General features: G+C 34.9%; 1 protein-coding gene across 1 annotated transcript; it reads left to right on the forward strand.

The window, feature by feature from the left end:
- Window positions 1–25: 25 nt before the first annotated feature.
- Window positions 26–14,772, forward strand: LOC128162758 (tripartite motif-containing protein 2-like). The gene is made up of 7 exons (XM_052826124.1): window positions 26–132; window positions 3,292–3,355; window positions 4,105–4,176; window positions 8,063–9,748; window positions 10,163–11,104; window positions 12,465–12,547; window positions 12,909–14,772. The coding sequence occupies exons 4-6, from the start codon at window positions 8,095–8,097 to the stop codon at window positions 12,530–12,532; spliced, it is 2,664 nt and encodes an 887-aa protein (XP_052682084.1). The 5' UTR covers window positions 26–132; window positions 3,292–3,355; window positions 4,105–4,176; window positions 8,063–8,094; the 3' UTR covers window positions 12,533–12,547; window positions 12,909–14,772.
- Window positions 14,773–19,823: the final 5,051 nt, after the last annotated feature.

Here is a 19,823-nt window from a genome sequence, read left to right on the forward strand (position 1 = left end):
AAGTTCAATGTGTAACTTACCTGTGTAAAGATAATTGGTTGATTTCAGGAGGTTGAAGATATGTATTATCCAAGTAATGTATAAGCTTAAATCATTGGGAGGGATAGAGCAGATCCAGGGACACGGTGCATGGTAAGAACGATTCCCTTTACATCTACTAGTGAATCAGCGATCCGAAATAATCTTTTTTTACACTAACATTATGCGTATGAAACTTAAATAAATACATATACCACAGTTAAAAAAAAAGATATTAAGCAATGTTTAAAGTGAGAGTGAATGTGTCATTAATCATTATATTTACGTGTTCTGTGTCTATGATAACATAAATCAATTTGGAAGCCCATAGCGGGTGATCCTAATAATTTCATAATAGATGGGCGACATAAAATGGGCGTGTGTTATAGCATATCTGGAAAATTTATTGTCTGCGCCGCGTAGAAATGCATGGCATGGGTAGCAAATCGTTTCGGCCTTTTCTCAGTTCGGCTCTTGGTTTGTTCGGACCAAGAGCTTTCTGGACATTCGTGGTTTCGGCCCTACAAGCGTAGTCGGTTCGGATAAGATAAGATTTCGGTGTTGCTCTATTAAATATGTTCATTACGAATATTCTTTATCTTTTATATTTCTGTAATGCCAAATCTATCTAGATAATAATTAAAAAAATGTTAATTGTCAGAACAGATGTTAATTGCCAGAACAGGTGCATATATGTATACCCCGAATATTCTTGTGTAAACAATAGCGTTAACACTTCTCCGATCCATAGACCGCATATCACCGTTATAAAACTCAATGCCATAGTCTTTTTGGCAAAATTATTTGAGAACAAGTGTCAATATAATAGATTATTTATAGGGATGTCAAGTTTACACGGAGAGACAAGTCAATTAATTCATCGGGGGCATTAGTCGAACGATTGTCGAGTATTCATCAATTTATCTAATTGAAGTTTTGTGTCTTTTTCAAATAAAATAACGCTTTGTTACATACATCTTGTCTTAGATAAAAAGATATTAAAGCTTATAATAATAAGCAATATTAATGAATTTGGTTTGAAATAAATTAACTTTTTCAATCTTACGATTGGGTGCGTTCAGAGTACTGCCGTTGGCACTGGTAAATTTTTTTACCATTGGTATGCCAACGGTACCAATGTTTGTCGATAAAATTTATCATAGGTAGACATTTCTGTAGACGATCTAGAGCTCTGTTAGCGATGGTAACTTTTTTATGACGTCACAAAATGGCGGATATTATGTATGCAGTGAGGGCAACAGATTAATTTCACAGCTTTTCAACCTTAAATCTCGTTGTAGCTGAACAATTCCTTCTAAGCATTGTAACATACCAAAAATATTCTTTCAGTATATGTAGGCATGTTGCAGGTGTTCGGGGACATTGGTTGGAATATGACCGCCATCTAAAACACCAAAAACAATTTGAAATTGAAATTTTTTTCCAATTTTTTGCTTGTGATGTAGACTGTCTATCTATTCGGCCTTAATATATTTTATGAGGAAAATATACTCTATAAAATCTTTCTTTTAATAGATGTTTTAAAACACTTCTTTTGTTTTTGTTTTTTTTTTCTATACTATTTTTTTTTGTATTTTTTCCTTTCTCATTCTTTAATTGTTGTTGTCTATGCATTTCCTGTTTAAACATTTTTTATTTTCATGCACCATACTTATATTGTTAATTTAATTACACAGTGTTATCTTGATCTTGTTTGTAGACAGAGGACAAACATATGCCATGCCTGTTGTTTGATCCTATTTCATTTTGAATTAAATACTGTTTACATTAAAGCTCTTAAACGTAGTTTCCACAAAACACCAACGGTTCTTTTTCAATATTAGGGGTAGGACCCTTTAGATTTTTGTTGGCATTAACCATAGCATTGACTTTCAAATGTGTCCCTGGACAAACGGTATTAATTACAATCATCGGGGGTATATTTGATTGCATAGTAATCGCATAGTAATGACTCACGCTAGCCATGTTTTTCAAAGATATACCCAATTTTGCAGGAGATGAAAAAATGTAAAAAAAAAAAAAAAAAAAAAAATACTGTACACGAAAAATATTTATAAACATATATATTTATAAATGTATCCTATTGGTGCAAAATGATCAGCGAGGCAAAAATATTGCATCTTGGTTTAACATTTTCCGCTAAATAATTAGCCAGTGTTAACAATGGTATACCAAAGGTACCATTGTTAACATTGATAAATTTCCCACTATTCGTACCCCAAAACTCGTTCAGAGTATATATGGGTCCAATGGCACCAATGGCACGAATGCTTGCCATTGGCAAACAGGTATTGGTACCACTGGAAATACTCTGAACGCATCTTGTTTTGTTTGAATTGTTGTCACTTGCGGTCGTCACCGATATTTGAATACCGGTATATAATTACACGATCTTATATATGTTAAATAAGAAAAGATATTCAACTTCCGGTTACATCAAATATCTTAGGTACCTAGCCTTTTTACAAAATTGATAACCGCGAGATTTTAGTCACTGTAAGTTATTGAGAAACGAACTCTTATAAATGATAGACAATCGATTGAAGATATGTTTAACGGGTTTTCTTTTGTCAACTGTCACTTCCAGTACTTACCAGAAGAGTTCAAACCATTTTTTTTTACAAGTTTAACCGATTATCTTTGGTGTTTCATCTTCCATGATCAACAGTGGTGTTCACTAGACAAATGTATAAAAAAAAAAACAGCTTTTATTTTTATAAATCTCTTTCGTTCGTCCGTTTCCGGTCTCGAGACAAAAAACCGAGATTCACCAAGATCGCAGATTTGGCAGAGAATATCGATATTTCATCGATCGTCTCATATAAACACAAAATCGGGCAGAAGACCTACTCATTACTCGTAACGAGATCTAGTTAACAATTATATTTATATACCCTATGGACCTACATTTATAAACTGTTGTAAACTGTAAATTTGCATTGTTGTAAAATTCCATTTTTAAGGAATTTAAGCATTTCCTGAATGAATACTATGTTGTGGCCTAATGTAAAATTTATGTTTTATATGTGTTTTGATCTGATAATATGGAATATTTCTAAAAACAATTCATTTGTTATTTTTTCAAATTCCGTCAACTTGTTAAATAAAGTTTTCAAATAATAAAAAATGATAGGAATTCCATAGAAAGGCTAATGTGTTATTCAAAGTTTCTATGTAGTTAACAGTCTAATTTCAACTTATAAAGCAAACGATGCATTAATGTTTGTGAAATGATATTTGCTTACTTTTTAGGTGTTTTATCTTCATTCAAGGTAGAACTAGCTGATCCAGTTTCGGAAAAACATTAATAACTGTGGTATAGTATTAAATTTATTTAATTATGATACAGCAGTAATTAATTCAGCTAATCACTCATTATCAACAATGATATAGGTTGGGTGAATTGACTGACATCTGTATTCATTACATTCAAACTTTGATTTAGATTAGAGGTAACCTTCTCTGACACTACTGAATCAGGTTAAGAGCGGTAATGTTGATTTTTTTTAAATCACATTTTATTCAGCTGATCCCTCTCTATTCTTTCAGTATTAGTATAAATTGATGACTTGATCATGAATTATCTGTTTACATATAAATCTGAAAGTTGATTGAGCTAAGTTTCAGGAACACTACCGCTTTTAATTAAACACAGTCTCACTAATCAAGCAGAGTGAAAAGGGGAATACACAATTTTCCAATTTTAACATGAAAGGAGATGTTCCCCTTTTCATCTCTACTTAAAACAATCCAAGTTTTAAATAAATATACAATATATGTTTCTGTTCAGAAATCATTATATTGGAAATGCACAGAGGAATTAATTATCTTGATTATTACAAAACAGATTTAAACACACATTAGATAAAAATTAGTGTGTTAGTAACTCTCTCTCTCTCTCTCTCTCTCTCTCTCTCTCTCTCTCTCTCTCTCTCTCTCTCTCAGTACTTTTGCTTTCCTATATGTTTTAATTTTAAAATCACTTACCATCCAAACTATTTTCTGTATAATATTACTTTGTGTTATACATGAATTGGCGTGTAGAATTGCGTGGTCTCTTTATAGGTTTTAAATGTATGATACATGGAGATACAGTAGATGAAGTCAAGAAAAACAAAATACAGTGGTACATATGTGGTATAGTATTCATGAATTTTTCATGTATATATGAATTTCTCATTAGACGGCTTATCTTTTTGTTTCTTGGTCACTCAGAAGACCTATTGCAATCGCTCGTTAGTCGTTGTGTGTCATTCATAGACATCATAGTATACACCTCTTAAATAGGTATGAGGGCAGTAGTCATTGTGTTAGGGGGGCAGTAGTCATTGTGTTAGCCATGGGATAAGAACTGTTGCCCGAGAGGATAGGCCAAGGTCAACATCAATTTATTACAAAGGTATTGACAAAATAACTATTGCCCTCATCCTTATTTAAGGTTTGTTTTGTCAAACAAGGGAAAAGTATATTTTTCTGGTAATGTCAGGGTTGGGATATTGTCAAATTATCTTCCCCAGGGACAGTCAAATACTCAGCCAGGGTAAGGGGGAAAGCCAGTCATAGTCCACAGTCAAATACTCAGCCAGGGTAAGGGGAAAGCCAGTCATGGGCCACAGTCAAATACTCAGCCAGGGTAAGGGGGAAAGCCAGTCATGGGCCACAGTCAAATACTCAGCCAGGGTGGGGGGAAAAGCTAGTCATAGACCATCAGCAAATTGTCAAGTGACCTCAAATATAATTGATGTGTTCCTATTTTTAGCTCACCTGAGCTGAAAGCTAAAGTGAGCTATTCTGATCACATTTTGTCTGTCGTCCGTCTGTCCGTAAACTTTTCACATTTTCAACATCTACTCAAGAACTACTTGGCCAATTTCAACCAAACTTGACACAAATCATTCTTAGGCAAAGGGGATTTGAAGTTGTGAAAATTAAGGGTCAAACCCGTTTTCAAGGGGAGATAGTTAGAAATTAATGAAAAATTTCGAGAAATTTTCAAAAATCTTCCTCTCAAGAACCAGAAAGCCAGGAAAGCTGAAACTTGTGTGGAAGCATCCTCAGGTAGTGTAGATTCAAAGTTGTGAAATTCATGACCCCCGGGGGTAGGATGGGGCCACAATGGGGGCTCGAATTTTACATAGGAATATATAGAGTAAATCTTTAAAAATCTTCTTCTTAGAAACTAATCAGCCAGGAAAGCTGAAACTTGTGTTGAAGCAGCCTCAGGTAATGTAGATTCACAGTTGTGCAAATCATGATCCCTGGGGGTAGGGTGGGGCCACATGGGGGGTGGGTGTTTAGGTTTTACATAGGAATATATAGAGTAAATCTTTTAAAATCTTCTTCTCAGAAACAAATCACCCAGATGATTCTTTATAATTGTTAAGACTTTGTCTCCAGGACAATTCTTCAGCCTCACAAGAAGGTTCAGAGTTTGACGTAGCTTTATATCCCATATATAAACAATTGTTAAGGATCTTTTTGAGAACTGCAATACTCAACATGTGATATGACTATAAAATCATCCTGTTAGAAAAGGGAATAATGATTATAAACATAAGAATATCCCATGGGGGAAAATGGATTTTATTTATACAGGAACTACATGTATTATTGTACATTCTCCAGATTGTTTGTATTATGACTCCATTAAGCTGATTTTATCATACCTATTGTTCCTCAGGTGAGCAATGTGGCCCATGGGCCTCTTGTTTAACATATTTGATAATTCGGTGAGAGTAAGATGAAAACAGTACATGTATGAGAGAGTAAATATATATATATATATATAATATATATATATATATATATAGAGAGAGAGAGAGAGAGAGAGAGAGAGAGAAAATAAGTTTCTGTGAAAAACAATGCTTCTGAATACATTACAACAAAATTATTATGTCCTAGTACTAAGTCTTGTCAGTAGTGATGATATGTGCTAAGGTCCAAACACTGTTTCACTGCCAGTTTGCCCTACTAACTCATAGAAAAATATAAATTCAACTCCCAATTAGAAACCAAAACTTTGTTAAGCAGGGGAAATGGGAAAGATAAATAGAGGAGAAAGAATGAGAAAGCAAGGGTACATGTTCAACAGAGAAAGTCAAAGAGAGAGAGAGAGAGAGATTGACCATAAGTACATGTATAGCAGAGAAAAGTCTTATAAAATGAGAAATAGATAAAGAGAAAGAGCAAATGTACATGTCAGAGAAAGAGAGTAAATGTTAGTAGAGATAGTGTGAGAGAGAGAGAAACACTTGTTACATGTTTAGTAGAGAATATATCTCATTCCCTCTTCCATAATTTTTCAGTTAAACATGTATGCTTGTTTCTCTCTCTCTCTTTCTTTCTCTCTCTCTCTCTCTCTCTCCTTTTGCTTCCCTATATATACTAGTATATATGTGTGTGTGTGCATGTCTGTCTCTCTCTCTCTAAGTCTATCTCTCTCCTTAGAGAAAGCAGAGAAATTTTGAGAAAGGGACTATGGGGTTGTCTATGAAAATTGAAGTAGAAGTAAGAAATAAAAAATAAATATGAAATATAGCTAGATTGTGTTTGAAATGCAATGGATTGTGTTTGAAATGCAATATAATAGCAAGGTAATTATTTAAGGTCCTCCCCCAGGTGTTAGAGACAACCCTGCTAGGATAGAGAAGGAAAGAAGGAATGAAAAAGCATAAGTTTAGGCTAAGCAGGAAAAGTCAGAGATATACAGAGAGAGAGAAAGAGATTGAAAGAAAAGAGAGACAAGGGCAGATGTTCAGCAGAGAGAGAGAGAAACTGGTGTCATAGGTACATGTTTAGCAGTCTCTCAATCCCTTTTCTCATTTGTTTTTTCTCTCTCTCTCTTTCTCTCTCTCTTTTCAGAGAAAGCAAACATGTATGAAAGCAGAGAAAAGGATATAGAATGAATTAAGGAATGGGCAATAAGCTTAGCAAGAAAAGTCTGAGATACATACAGAGAGAGAGAGAGGGAGAGAGGGAGAATGAAAGAAAGGAGGCAAGGATCTATGTTAAGTCAGAAAGAAGGAGAGAAAGAGAGATTAAGTTTAGTAATGAAACTCTCTTTCTCTCTCTCAGAGTAAGCAACTGTGTTAAAAGTAGACACATTTTGAGAAATAGGGATAGAGAATGAAAGAAGGAATGAAAAACATGAGTTCAAGCTAAACAAGAACATTCTAAGGGATATACAGAGAGAGAGAGAAAAAAGAGAATATTCTCTCTCTCTCTCTCTCTCTCTCTCTCTCATTGAAAGCAAGCATTGAGAGCAAGCATGTATGAAAGCAAAGAAATATTGAGAAAAGGATAAAGAATGAAAGAAGGAATGAGAAATGAACAAAGCAAGAATACATACAGACAAAAAGAGAGAAAGCAAATGAAAGTGAAAGGAGACAAAGATTTAGGTTAAGTCAGAGAGAGAGAAAGAGAGAGAACAAGAGATAAATTTAGGCTATGAAACTCTCTTTCTCTCTCAGAGAAAGCAAGGATGTAAAAAGCAGAGAAATTTTGAGAAAGAGGGATAAAGAGTGAAAGAAGGAATGAGAAACATGAGATCAAGCTAAGCAAGAACCTTCTGAGGGATATACAGAGAGAGAGAGAGAAAAATAAAGAGAGAGAGATTGAAAGAAAAGAATCAAGGGTATGTGTTAAGCCTCAAAGAGAGAGAGAATTCTTGTCTGGAAAATGTTCTAGAGAGTGAGAAAAGGATAGATAAAAAGAGAAAACAAGATAACATGTTTTACAGAGAAGGTCAGAGAATTCTCTCTCTCTCTCTCTCTCTCTCTCTTACTCCTTCTCTCTAATGTCAATCATATTTTGGGCCATTTCTTTAACAAGTTAAGTGTCTCTGTAACCAGAGCCATATTGATGAATCATAATTTATATGAGTCATTATTATCTTTGTAGGAATGATATATTATTACATTAAAGAAACATGTTTTAAATGAAAACATTTCATATAAAATTTGATATTGATATGTGGAAAGAATGGGGTTGACTTCATTTAAAACACTTTTTTTTAATTAAACAGGTTGTGATTTTGAGACCTAGTCCCTCCACACAATGGAAACAGCAAGCATTCCATGTAAAGTACATCAATGTTCTAAGTGTCTGGGGGACACAGAGTACTATTGTGTATCGTGTCCATGTGATCTGTGTCCCCAGTGTAAAGAGAACCATGTAAAAGATCTCCAAACAATAGACCATGATGTTGTGTCACACCTTGATAAAATCAACTACATCCCAACACAAGAGATCTGCGTGAGACATCCTAGCCATGTTTATAGAAAGTACTGTGAACCTTGTCAAGTTCCTGTCTGTTACCATTGCACACAACTTGGAAATCACCGACAATTAGTTATTACAACATCCTATGACACAAAGCGAGAACAACACAGAGGAACCATTCACACCATCAGAAGTGAGGCTCTCTTTTACAGACCTGTTCTCCTGCCACGAATCAAAACTGATTTCAAAACCTGTCACACAGAATTCTCCCTCTATCAATCAGAGATGTTAACAAAGGCCCAGGCACTGATGCATCTCATTTACTATATACAAAACGATTTCATGTGTAATGTGTTTTGTGACTTTGATTTCAAACACAGATGTTTAAAACAAAAGAAAGAAATGATCGTACATATTGTCAGCCTACAGAGATATGTACACATATATGAACAGAGGAAAGTAATCAGACCGCTACAATTCCTCTCCTCCATAAAGACAGCCCTTGCCCAGATACATCTTACACTCCACACCAGCCAGCTCTCCATGACTGAGTCACTCAACAAGGAGGATGTGATGGAGTCACTGAGTGCAATCCAAATCACAGAGAGAGGAAATCGACGCGTAGGAAACCAGGGTCTGCTGAAACTGACATCTGTTCCTGAGTTCCATCAATCTCTCACAGTGACAGGTGTCGGTCATTGTTTAGACTTTTCCTGTGTGACACCAGACCGGGTCTGGGTCAGTGATAGAAACAATCTCATCTTGACAGACACAACAGGTGTCCCTCTACATCGTGTGGAGGATTCATGGAGTGATTTATATGGAGGATTACACACAGTGAACAGTGAGAGTGAACTGATTTACATAGATAGAAATTATAACATCAACAAACTGTCAAAGGATATGAAAACAACCACCAGATTTATAGAGAGAACAGACTCTACATGGTGGCAACGGTGTGTGTACTGGTCCCCGTCCACTGGGGATCTACTGGTCGGGATGTGGTATATACATACAGAGACAGGCAAGGTAACCCGGTACAACCAGAGTGGGCAACTCACACAAACCATACAGCACGACAACACAGGACGGGGACTGTATAGTATACCTTACTACATAACAGAGAACAACAATGGGGATGTCGTGGTGTCTGACTATGGCTATGGGTCTGGTGCTGTAGTGGTGACAGAGCGTGGAGGAAGACATCGTTTCTCCTACACAGGACGTCCATCAGGATTAGGACTAAGGCCACGTGGAATCTGTACTGACGCGCTGTCACACATCCTGGTGTGTGATTATACCACCAAAACAGTACAGATGTTGGACAAGGATGGTCAGTTCCTGTCACATCTACTGACAAAATCACAAGAGATGGGTGAACCATGGAGCCTTAGTTATGATGTCAACACTCACCGTCTCTGGGTCGGATCAGGGTCCAACAACAAGGTGTGTGTCTACAGGTATATCACCAGACAGGACGCTCTGACAGGTAATGGTAATTATCATTGATGTAGTATATATGTGTTAGGTATCATACAGGTTTCAATGAGATCTAAGTATACCTTAGTTATCTTTGTTATATCACACAAGTCATATTAAATTGTTAAATCAGTTTATATCTATTTCATTGTGATTGTAATTCATATATTAGTTATATATCCATGTAATTGTTATCCATTATTATATCTATGTACATGTTAACAAATGTAGTTTATTCCTCAAACTTATTTAAATAAGATGCAAACAGTATATATAAATCATGGTTATGAAATTAGGATATACAAGAGAAATTCATTTAAAGTATTTGAGTGAGTTTGATAATTACTTTAATCAGAGTATCTAATTAACTTAATCTACTCCTTGTAACAATACAGGATTAGAACTCTATGTTTGATGTTTGTAGATCAAACTCGTGTGATGGAGTCATTAAGTGGAATCCCAACCCCAGGGACCGAAAAACCACAGCAAGAAAACCAGTGTCTGCTGAAACTGATGTCTCCCCCTGATATACTTCAATCTCTCACAGTGACAAGTGTTGGTTGTAATCACATTTCCTGTGTGACATCAGACCGGGTCTGGGTCAGTGACAGAAACAATCTCATCTTGACAGACACAACAGGTGTCCCTCTACATCGTGTGGAGGATTCATGTAGTGATTTATATGATGGTAATAATGGATTACACACAGTGAACAGTGAGAGTGAACTGATTTATATAGATAGGAATCATAACATCAACAAACTGTCAAAGGATATAAAAACAACCACCACATTTATAGAGAGAACAGACTCAACATGGAGACCACGGTGTGTGTACTGGTCCCCGTCCACTGGGGATCTACTGGTTGGGGTGTGTTATATAAATAACTATATAAAAATAGGCAAGGTAACCCGGTACAACCAGAGCGGACAACTGACCCAAACCATACAGAACGACAACACAGGACGGGGACTGTACAGTGGACCTCACTATATAACAGAGAACAACAATGGGGATGTCGTGGTGTCTGACTGTGGCTATGGGTCTGGTGCTGTAGTGGTGACAGAGCGTGGAGGAAGACATTGTTTCTCCTACACAGGACGTCCATCAGGATCAGGACTAAGGCCACGTGGAATCTGTACTGACGCGCTGTCACACATCCTGGTGTGTGATGGTAGAACCAAAACAGTACAGATGTTGGACAAAGATGGTCTGTTCCTGTCGCATCTACTGACAAAATCACAAGAGATGGGTGAACCACGGAGCCTTAGTTATGATGTCAACACTCACTGTCTCTGGGTCGGATCACGGCACAACAACAAGGTGTGTATCTGCAGGTATATCACCAGACAGGACGCTCTGACAGGTAAGTCTGAGTCATTATCATTCACGTTCATTAGATATAGCTAACTAAGACACACAGTCCATGTTAATTATCAGTAAATAAGATACATGTAAGACATGTTTATCTGTGTGATTGTTTGTCAATATAAACAGCTCATTGTTACAGGGTTAGCTGTATCTACCAGTCATTGGGAATAATTGTTTATCTAAAATAAATAGAAATTGAATGTATTTTATAATAAGATGTGCAGTCACATGTCATTCTAATTAGTTAATTAATTAATTAATATAACAGGTCAGTGTAATTAATAAACCAGATGTTAATATAGTAACACAATCATGTACAGTAGTTGGCCATAAGTATGTTCCCAAAATGGTAGACGTTAACGTAGATCTCGTCATATCCCCTGAAGTTTTTTGACTAACTACTTTTAACAACAAAGTAAAAATGACTTGGCAAACATATATATTACTTTGTTTTATATCCTAGGATATGAAATGTTCTTGCAATTTTCTTCGTTTAATGATGTAAAGGCTTGTATTCAATATAAAGTGAGACTACTCGAAATGTCAACTACAACTTTTTCTAGGTCACGGAAATTCAGATTTCGTTTTTTTTACCTTAAAGTTTGTAACCGTATTATCAGCATTTTTCACATCATTTTAATGATATTAATGTCTGAACAGTATGTAAGCCAAAGTATGTGTTGATGTTGTCTTTCTGCTCTGTTTAATTGGGCCTAGATGTCTGGTTATCTCTTTCTAACAAGCTATTGGCAATTTGTGAAGTGACAAACAATTACTGATGAGAAGCAGTCTACTTACAGTTTTATTCATCACATTATACTTTGGTCTTGCTGTAAATCAAGCTGTTTGATTTTTGAAAGCATGTTTTTGGTTGTCTCTGGGGACTTTGAAATGGTACTCAGTCATCTCATGGTTACCTAATCTTACAATTTCCAGTTCGAGTTACGATTTTACCATTATTCCGTATTTTTAAACTTTAACGTTACATAACAGTTTCGGCTGTTTATTCAGTTGATCCTTCCAGTTTTATTACGGTAATGTATAAATCTCAAATCTGACATCTGTATTACGACTTGTTTCTGGCTTCCCATACGTTTTCTGTCGTTCGTCGTTATGTTGTTGTGCTGACGATAAATGTTTACCAAAGGGGAATAACTCCAAAAATATGAAGTGACACATGTATTTGTAATTTGTTTTGTTACGAGTACAAGTCGATTGAAATGATTTAATTAATTACATAACTATTAAAGCATGTGTTAATGCAATTAGGTTAAACTTATTTGTAGATGTAGCCCTGTCTTATATATACTGTATGATGTTGATTAATCAATTAACAGCTAATTAATCTCTTGAAGATGAGCACAGACCACGTCCTGATGAGGAGGCCATGTTTAGCTCAACATCAGCCGTAGAATGGAGATAGCTTGGATATTGACAGGTTGTAAATGTTTCTGTACAAATCTAGTCTGCTCTCAAAACCACACCTGTTGTTTGTCCCTTTGTTCAACATCTGCAGCTGAAATTGACCTGTGTATAATCCATATTGACTGTAATACTGACTCCTGCTTATTTCACACTTTGTGATCATCCAAACATGGCTGTCTGTTGCACATACATGGTTGTCTGTTGCTATATGTGGATATGTGAATAAAATGTAATGGAAATGGACTGGAGATATAAATAAGATAATAATTAATTAATAAGATATAATAAATTAATAAGATAATAATTAATTAATAAGATAATAATTAATAATACTTAGTGTTTAGATTTAAACTTGTGTCTTTTTTCACCATTAGATATGAAGAATGCTATTGAATTCATACAAACATTGTGGATTCCTGACCATGATTTTCCATTTAAAGTATATCCAACACACTTTATGGTGGAATCGGACAAAATATTTCCTGAAGAGACAGATACCAGTATCTTATTGAGTGATGTAACGGACCGTGTGTTTATAGCTCTACACAGACTTACTGAGTGATGTAATGGGCCGTGTGTTTATAGCTCCACACAAACTTATTCAGTGATGTAACGGACCGTGTGTTTATAGCTCCACACAAACTTATTCAGTGATGTAACGGACCGTGTGTTTATAGCTCCACACAGACTTATTGAGTGATGTAACGGACCGTGTGTTTAAAGCTCTACACAGACTTATTCAGTGATGTAACGGACCGTGTGTTTATAGCTCCACACAGACTTATTCAGTGATGTATTGGGCCGTGTGTTTATAGCTCTACACAGACTTACTGAGTGATGTAACGGACCGTGTGTTTATAGCTCCACACAAACTTATTCAGTGATGTAACGGACCGTGTGTTTATAGCTCCACACAAACTTATTCAGTGATGTAACGGACCGTGTGTTTATAGCTCCACACAGACTTATTGAGTGATGTAACGGACCGTGTGTTTAAAGCTCTACACAGACTTATTCAGTGATGTAACGGACCGTGTGTTTATAGCTCCACACAGACTTATTGAGTGATGTAACGGACCGTGTGTTTATAGCTCCACACAGACTTATTGAGTGATGTAACGGACCGTGTGTTTATAGCTCCACACAGACTTATTAAGTGATGTAATGGACCACGTGTTTTTAGCTCTAAACAGACTTATTCAGTGATGTAGTGGACCACGTGTTTTTAGCTCTAAACAGACTTATTCAGTGATGTAATGGACAATGTGTTCATAGCTCTACACAAACTTATTCAGTGATGTAACGAGCCGTGTGTTTATAGCTCCACACAAACTTATTCAGTGATGTAACGGACCGTGTGTTTATAGCTCCACACAAACTTATTCAGTGATGTAACGGACCGTGTGTTTTTAGCTCTAGTCTGCTTTACACAAACTTATTCAGTGATGTAACAGAAGTTTCTTCTTTTACATGAACTGTTGTTTTGGGTAAATGATTTCTCAGAGAACTGGTTTTTAAAGTGATATTTCTCATCAATTATACATGTATCTTGGTTTTACTTACATGTTGATTCCAAAATTTTATGTCTTCTTAATACAATATTATTCAATATTGTACACCCATTTTTTTTCCCTTTATCTTTATGTCTGTCAACTTGAAGTATTTGAAAATATTTTTTGAGAAGTTCAAATACATGCAACCATAGTACATGCATAAATGTTTGATCAATGTTTAGATAATTTAAAATTAATAATTATAGCTGATAGAAATGATATTGATCATTGAACTGAGTTAACATGAAATATAGGGATGACTAGATTTTATAAGTGTACATTTATACAGAATTCCTCCTTAATTTAGTCAGTTAAATGGCACATTGCTAAAATCTAATCCATCCGGGGCAAAGCTTGTTTAATTTATTTAAATTTATCCTAAATATTAAAAATTGAAATATTAAGTAAATTTAATGTTGTTCGAACTCAAGTACAAAATGTCTCTATGCCCCCCTGTACAACAACAGTTTATTAATTACATTTCTTGATGTGAGAATACAATTCAACGTTATTATTAAATATAACGTCATCTCTGAACTGAAAGTCAAATCAACCTCTTTTTCATTGGTGCAGGGTTTTTGTGTGCACAGATACTGCATTTTGCGGTTCATGTTATGTTTTTTTCCCAAGTAATCTCATTTATGATCCACATTTGATGTATATGAAAGTGAATAAAATACATTCAACTATCCATATAGTTATATCTTTTTATTAGTCAGACTCTGTGCAGTTTACAAAAGAACAAGGAGACAATAATGGATCAATCATCTAAGTATTGTGAATCTACCTCAGTATGATGGCTTAACAGGTATAAGAAGCAGGATATATATTTTATAAACAAAATGATTTGATTTTAAAAGGGGCATAACTCAAAAATCTATCATATCAAATTGTCCTGCAATCATGCATGTCTATACTTTTTTTTAACGACAATTAAATTATAAATTGAAATATACAGAAACGCAAAAATTGGTGGAATTAGTAATTACTGGTATTATGCACATTCACACATTATGTCCTAAAAAGCTAGAAGGCTTTACGAAATTCCGTGCAGCGGTTTGCGAGGAGTTGCGCTTAGAAACTATTCATTAAGTACTATACCAATTATTTAAACAATAAAATGCCTTCTTTTGGGATTCATTCGGGATATGAAAGTAGCGACATTGCAGAAAAAATACATAAACCGCGTTAGCGGGTTATGTAAATTTTTTCTGCAATGATCGCTACCTTCATAACCCGCATGAATCATCAAAGAAAGAATTTTATTATTCATATTAACATCTTTCTTTTAACTAATTAATAAATTGATTATCAAAAGTAAGTAAAATTCACTCAATTACTGTTAATGTACGTGAGTACTTTAGCTAAAAGAAACAGCCAAATCGTCTCCTGTGAGACTTTGAGTCTGACAGCATCATGATTATTTCGTGCAGTCCGTGATTTTTCTTAGGTCGCTGTAGGCTTCGACCAGTCGATAAACAGGCCCCGAGGTTATAAAACTTTTTTGAGTACGATCTCGTACTCCAAATCGTACTCCTACTACTCAAGATATCGAGGTTATAAAACTTTTTCATACTCCTACTCGTACTCCGGCTGAGTACAAAAATGCGATTTTCTGAGTAAGCTTTGAAGCTTTCTCAAAGTCGTACTCAAGACATTTAATCTAAATAAAATGCAGTGCAAACATATAATATTGTTCATACTGTAACATTGCTGTATTATACGCTCTAATTTAATCATATTTACATGTATATGAATTAAAATGGAAAGTTTTTACCATTTTATTAATGACATATCTAGATATAAAGGAGGTGAATTTAAGAGTAAGGGCGAACTGCAACCAAGATTATCAAAATAACCTTTAGATAGTTTGCTTCATTCATCAATGTACATATACATGTATAACTACGTACAAAATACTACCGTTGAATAGCCTGACTTTTTAAGAATTCTGTTTTTTGTCAAATACGACCCATACACCCCATCATTTAAAACAAAGAAATCAATGTACATGTATCGTTATTAATCAATTTCAATCAGATGTACTTGCTGGGTCCATTTTTTGATTATAGTGAAAATGTAGGTTAGTTCTAAACATTACAAAGAATGGGGGATGCATAAAAGTCTAACGCTTTCTATTACTTACTTATTAATCAATTATCATTTATGTTGCATGCCACAAAACTTGGAAAGGGAAACATTTTATAGAATAAGCGGTAAATCAGTGGCGGAGTAAAGGAGGTCGCACCCGGCGTCCCCCCCCCCCACAGCCCTAAAAAAATTGTCCAAATAAAGTTAAATCATACTCCTTCTGGCAAAGAAAATGTACAACTTGCGAGTCTTAATTATCTTTTTTTTTAACTTGGGGGATTTCTCTACATTAGACTGTTTCAATGGTGCAATATGAAGAAAACGCGTGTGTTCAATGGTGTAACTAAAAAAACCCAGAAAAAAACATTTTGGTTACGCTGTCCTTGGGTTCAAATATGATCAGTCACCCATATACCCACCTTTAAGTAATTGGTTATACTAACTAGTGTTTTAACGACTCTTCCATTGTTATTATAATATAAGCTGGTATATGTAGTTACATGTATCTTTTATTAAAACTTCATTAATTTACATTGTCCCATTGAACTTGGTTTTTAAACTGATTAATTTACAGTCATTCGAAAGAAAAAAAAATAAAAGGATATGTTTCTTGGATTTCTACAAGACAGAGGAATTTGATGACTGTAGGTCTTAAATCTACAAACCTTTAAAAATTGTAAATAATTTTATTACTTTAAGTATACCGGTAATCACGAGAAGAAATATCTCAAACGTCTATTTAAAGACTTCCTTTTACCCTACAAAATCTCTAGAATCCTGGAGCTTCCGGGGCCGGCTTTGCCCCCTGGGTCACCAACAGGACTTTGCCCTGGACCATCTGGAGGCCACAAAGCGGGGGGGGGGCGGCGAATCCTTCTTCCTATGGTTTATCTATACGATTGTTGTTGGGTTTTTTTTATTTTCATAAAACAGTTACTGTCTGCATGTGGAAAATATTGGCTTATAAATCGCCTTTCCTCTGTAGTGTCAAAAACGCTGTGAAATATAGAGTAATTTTGAACAAGGTTCATTTCTTTTTATCTCGAAATATCGATAATTAAACCTATTTTGAAAGTTAACAAAAAGCAATCTTACTTGGAAATGTAGAAAGTAATCAAGAATCAGCAGTAAGCAATTAAAACGCATGTTAAAGGGCGTTAGATGTAAACATAAAGATAATATTTCGAATTTTTAAGTTTTGTATTGGCAATATTTTTAAAATTATGACGTACATATTTGGCTTCCTAGGTGACCATATACTACATGTAGCTGCAGAGATCTAGATGTGTTCTTTGTCTAATATAGACCGCAACTTCTTTTTAATTTTACTGCGGGAAGGTAGAGTATCCATTCCGAACCATCTACCAGTAATTGATTTTTATTTTCCAAATATTAAAGAAATTTTACCATGGAACATCACCTACCTAACGATCTTTATTCTTTATTTCGAATTAAAACATCGAGAGCTTAGACATGTCTAAGTATACGTAAGGTGAAATGCATTGTTTGGTTTAACATTTGATTATAAACGCTCGAATATAAGAATGGTGGGTCCCGGTGACCCCATAGTCTTAAGTATTATATTAGTATCTTTCTACAAATAAAATTTGGTGTTATGACATCAAATTTTATTCTTAAATACACAGTTGTGGAAAAACATTAAGTATGATCGACGTATATATTCTGCTTGAGAATTCGGGTAATTTAAAGTTAATTAAAAGCTTGTTTATGTTAAAAAAAAAAAAAGAAAAAAAAGACAACACTTAAATTAATCATAACCCGCATGATAAAAGCTAGAATTTATGAGAGAGAGAGAGAGAGAGAGAGAGAGAGAGAGAGAGAGAGAGAGAGAGAGAGAGAGAGAGAGAGAGAGAGATTTGAAGGGGATTATTGTTATTCTATGCAATCGATTGAAAACACATGTACTACTTTAAATAGCCTCTTCGCATTTTCATGTGAGAGATTTTTCTCTATATAGCTTAGCTGTGGGAATATTCATCTCTTAAATTGTTTAATTTTATTAGCAAGTAACTATTTAGATAATTCATATAGCTATTCCTTTTTTATCCAAAGTAACCAAATATCTATGTCAAATGCATCAAAATTAACACATGTATTTCGAATTTTAAAGATGAATAGGAAAAGGCTTGCTCAAAAATATCAATGGACGTTACTTAAGATTAAAAATGACACAGTATGTATATATAAATTCTAAACACACATTTTCAAGCCTTGACTAAGTGAGAAAAACTTGAACCATAAAAAAAAACCACAAAAAGGGGTACAGCAACTTTAGTACACAATTTCCTTGAACACGTTGTTTCGGTTTAACGTGGTCCTCAAATTGGAAATTTCAAAAATATTTCAGTGAATTTTCTTAAACTCTCGTGCACATTCCCAACAATATTAAAATGAGAAACTTTACGTGTGTCCTTGGCCTTTGGCATATGTTCATTGATGCAATTCCAACACCCACCCCCACCCCACCCCTTCAAGATATTAGATGTTTTTTCTCACAAGAATTTTAAAAGGCAAATATAGTACTAAGTATGTTGCAATTAAATTGGAATACCCATATAATTTCCTTAGTGTATACTATATGAGTGTAAAAATAAACGGATCTTCTCAGTATTTTTGTGATTTTCCCAAGTATATGTTTCTATTTTTGAATTAAACTCTTCCCTGTTTTCCCTAATACAGGAACTGCTCACTAAATATCTTAAGAGATATCCACTTGGGGGCAGTGACTTTCCAGTTTTATATTGGCGTCGTTTCTGACCTTTTCCTAGCATGTAAAATATCAAAATCGTATAAAAGCCAGGAAAACTTAAGATATATCGAACTAAATTCTATGTTGAAATACTCTCTTCATATCCGTGTAAATTCTTACTTCTTTCTTTTATATTCATATCGTTCCTTACAACATAATTATACTTAATCATAACATGCATGAATCACTATCTGAGTCTCATGAGAGAGAGAGAGAGAGAGAGAGAGAGAGAGAGAGAGAGAGAGAGAGAGATTTGACATAAACACAATTTGTTGATAATTTTACCAATTACACTGGATTTATCGTCTCTGTTGCTCAAAAATTCATAAGTTATAGATGCAGACACATCTCCATGCTTGCAGATGGAGAAGGTAATATGTACATGTAAATAATGTGTTACATTTTGTTAATAAATAATTAATCTGAATACATGTACAGTTTGCCTACATGCCAGGACTATTTACATGAATTACCGTACTCTGTCTTTCTTCAGAGACGTAAAAATTCATCGATCGGCTTTTGGAGCATACTCCAAATAGTACTCAGCGGAGAACGTACTCCAACACTTTTATAACCTCGGTTTTTAAAGTCGTACTCAGTGGAGCACATACTCGGAGTACGGAGTATGAGTACGAGTATGAAAAAAGTTTTATAACCTCGGGGCCAGGGCTTGTGAATTTTACTCCTGTCAGTTTCTTCTCAGTTTCAGCCGCTGTAGATTTCGACCAATCGATAAACGGTGCGTGTATATTTCTGTCTAGCTGTTTCTAAAGAGCTATGAATTAACTATATTTACATTTATCAGTGTCTTTTGCCTGTGATAACACTACGTATCGATTCGTACTATATAACCCATAATACAAATGACGCCAAAT

Source organism: Crassostrea angulata, chromosome 9 (assembly GCF_025612915.1).
Source record: "Crassostrea angulata isolate pt1a10 chromosome 9, ASM2561291v2, whole genome shotgun sequence".
NCBI lineage: Eukaryota > Metazoa > Mollusca > Bivalvia > Ostreida > Ostreidae > Magallana > Magallana angulata.

Coding starts and splice junctions, on each gene's coding strand:
- LOC128162758 (XM_052826124.1), top strand. CDS start 8,095: ATGGAAACAGCAAGCATTCCATGTAAAGTACATCAATGTTCTAAGTGT. Junction 9,749..10,162: donor CAGACAGGACGCTCTGACAG/GTAATGGTAATT, acceptor TGATGTTTGTAG/ATCAAACTCGTGTGATGGAG. Junction 11,105..12,464: donor CAGACAGGACGCTCTGACAG/GTAAGTCTGAGT, acceptor AATCTCTTGAAG/ATGAGCACAGACCACGTCCT.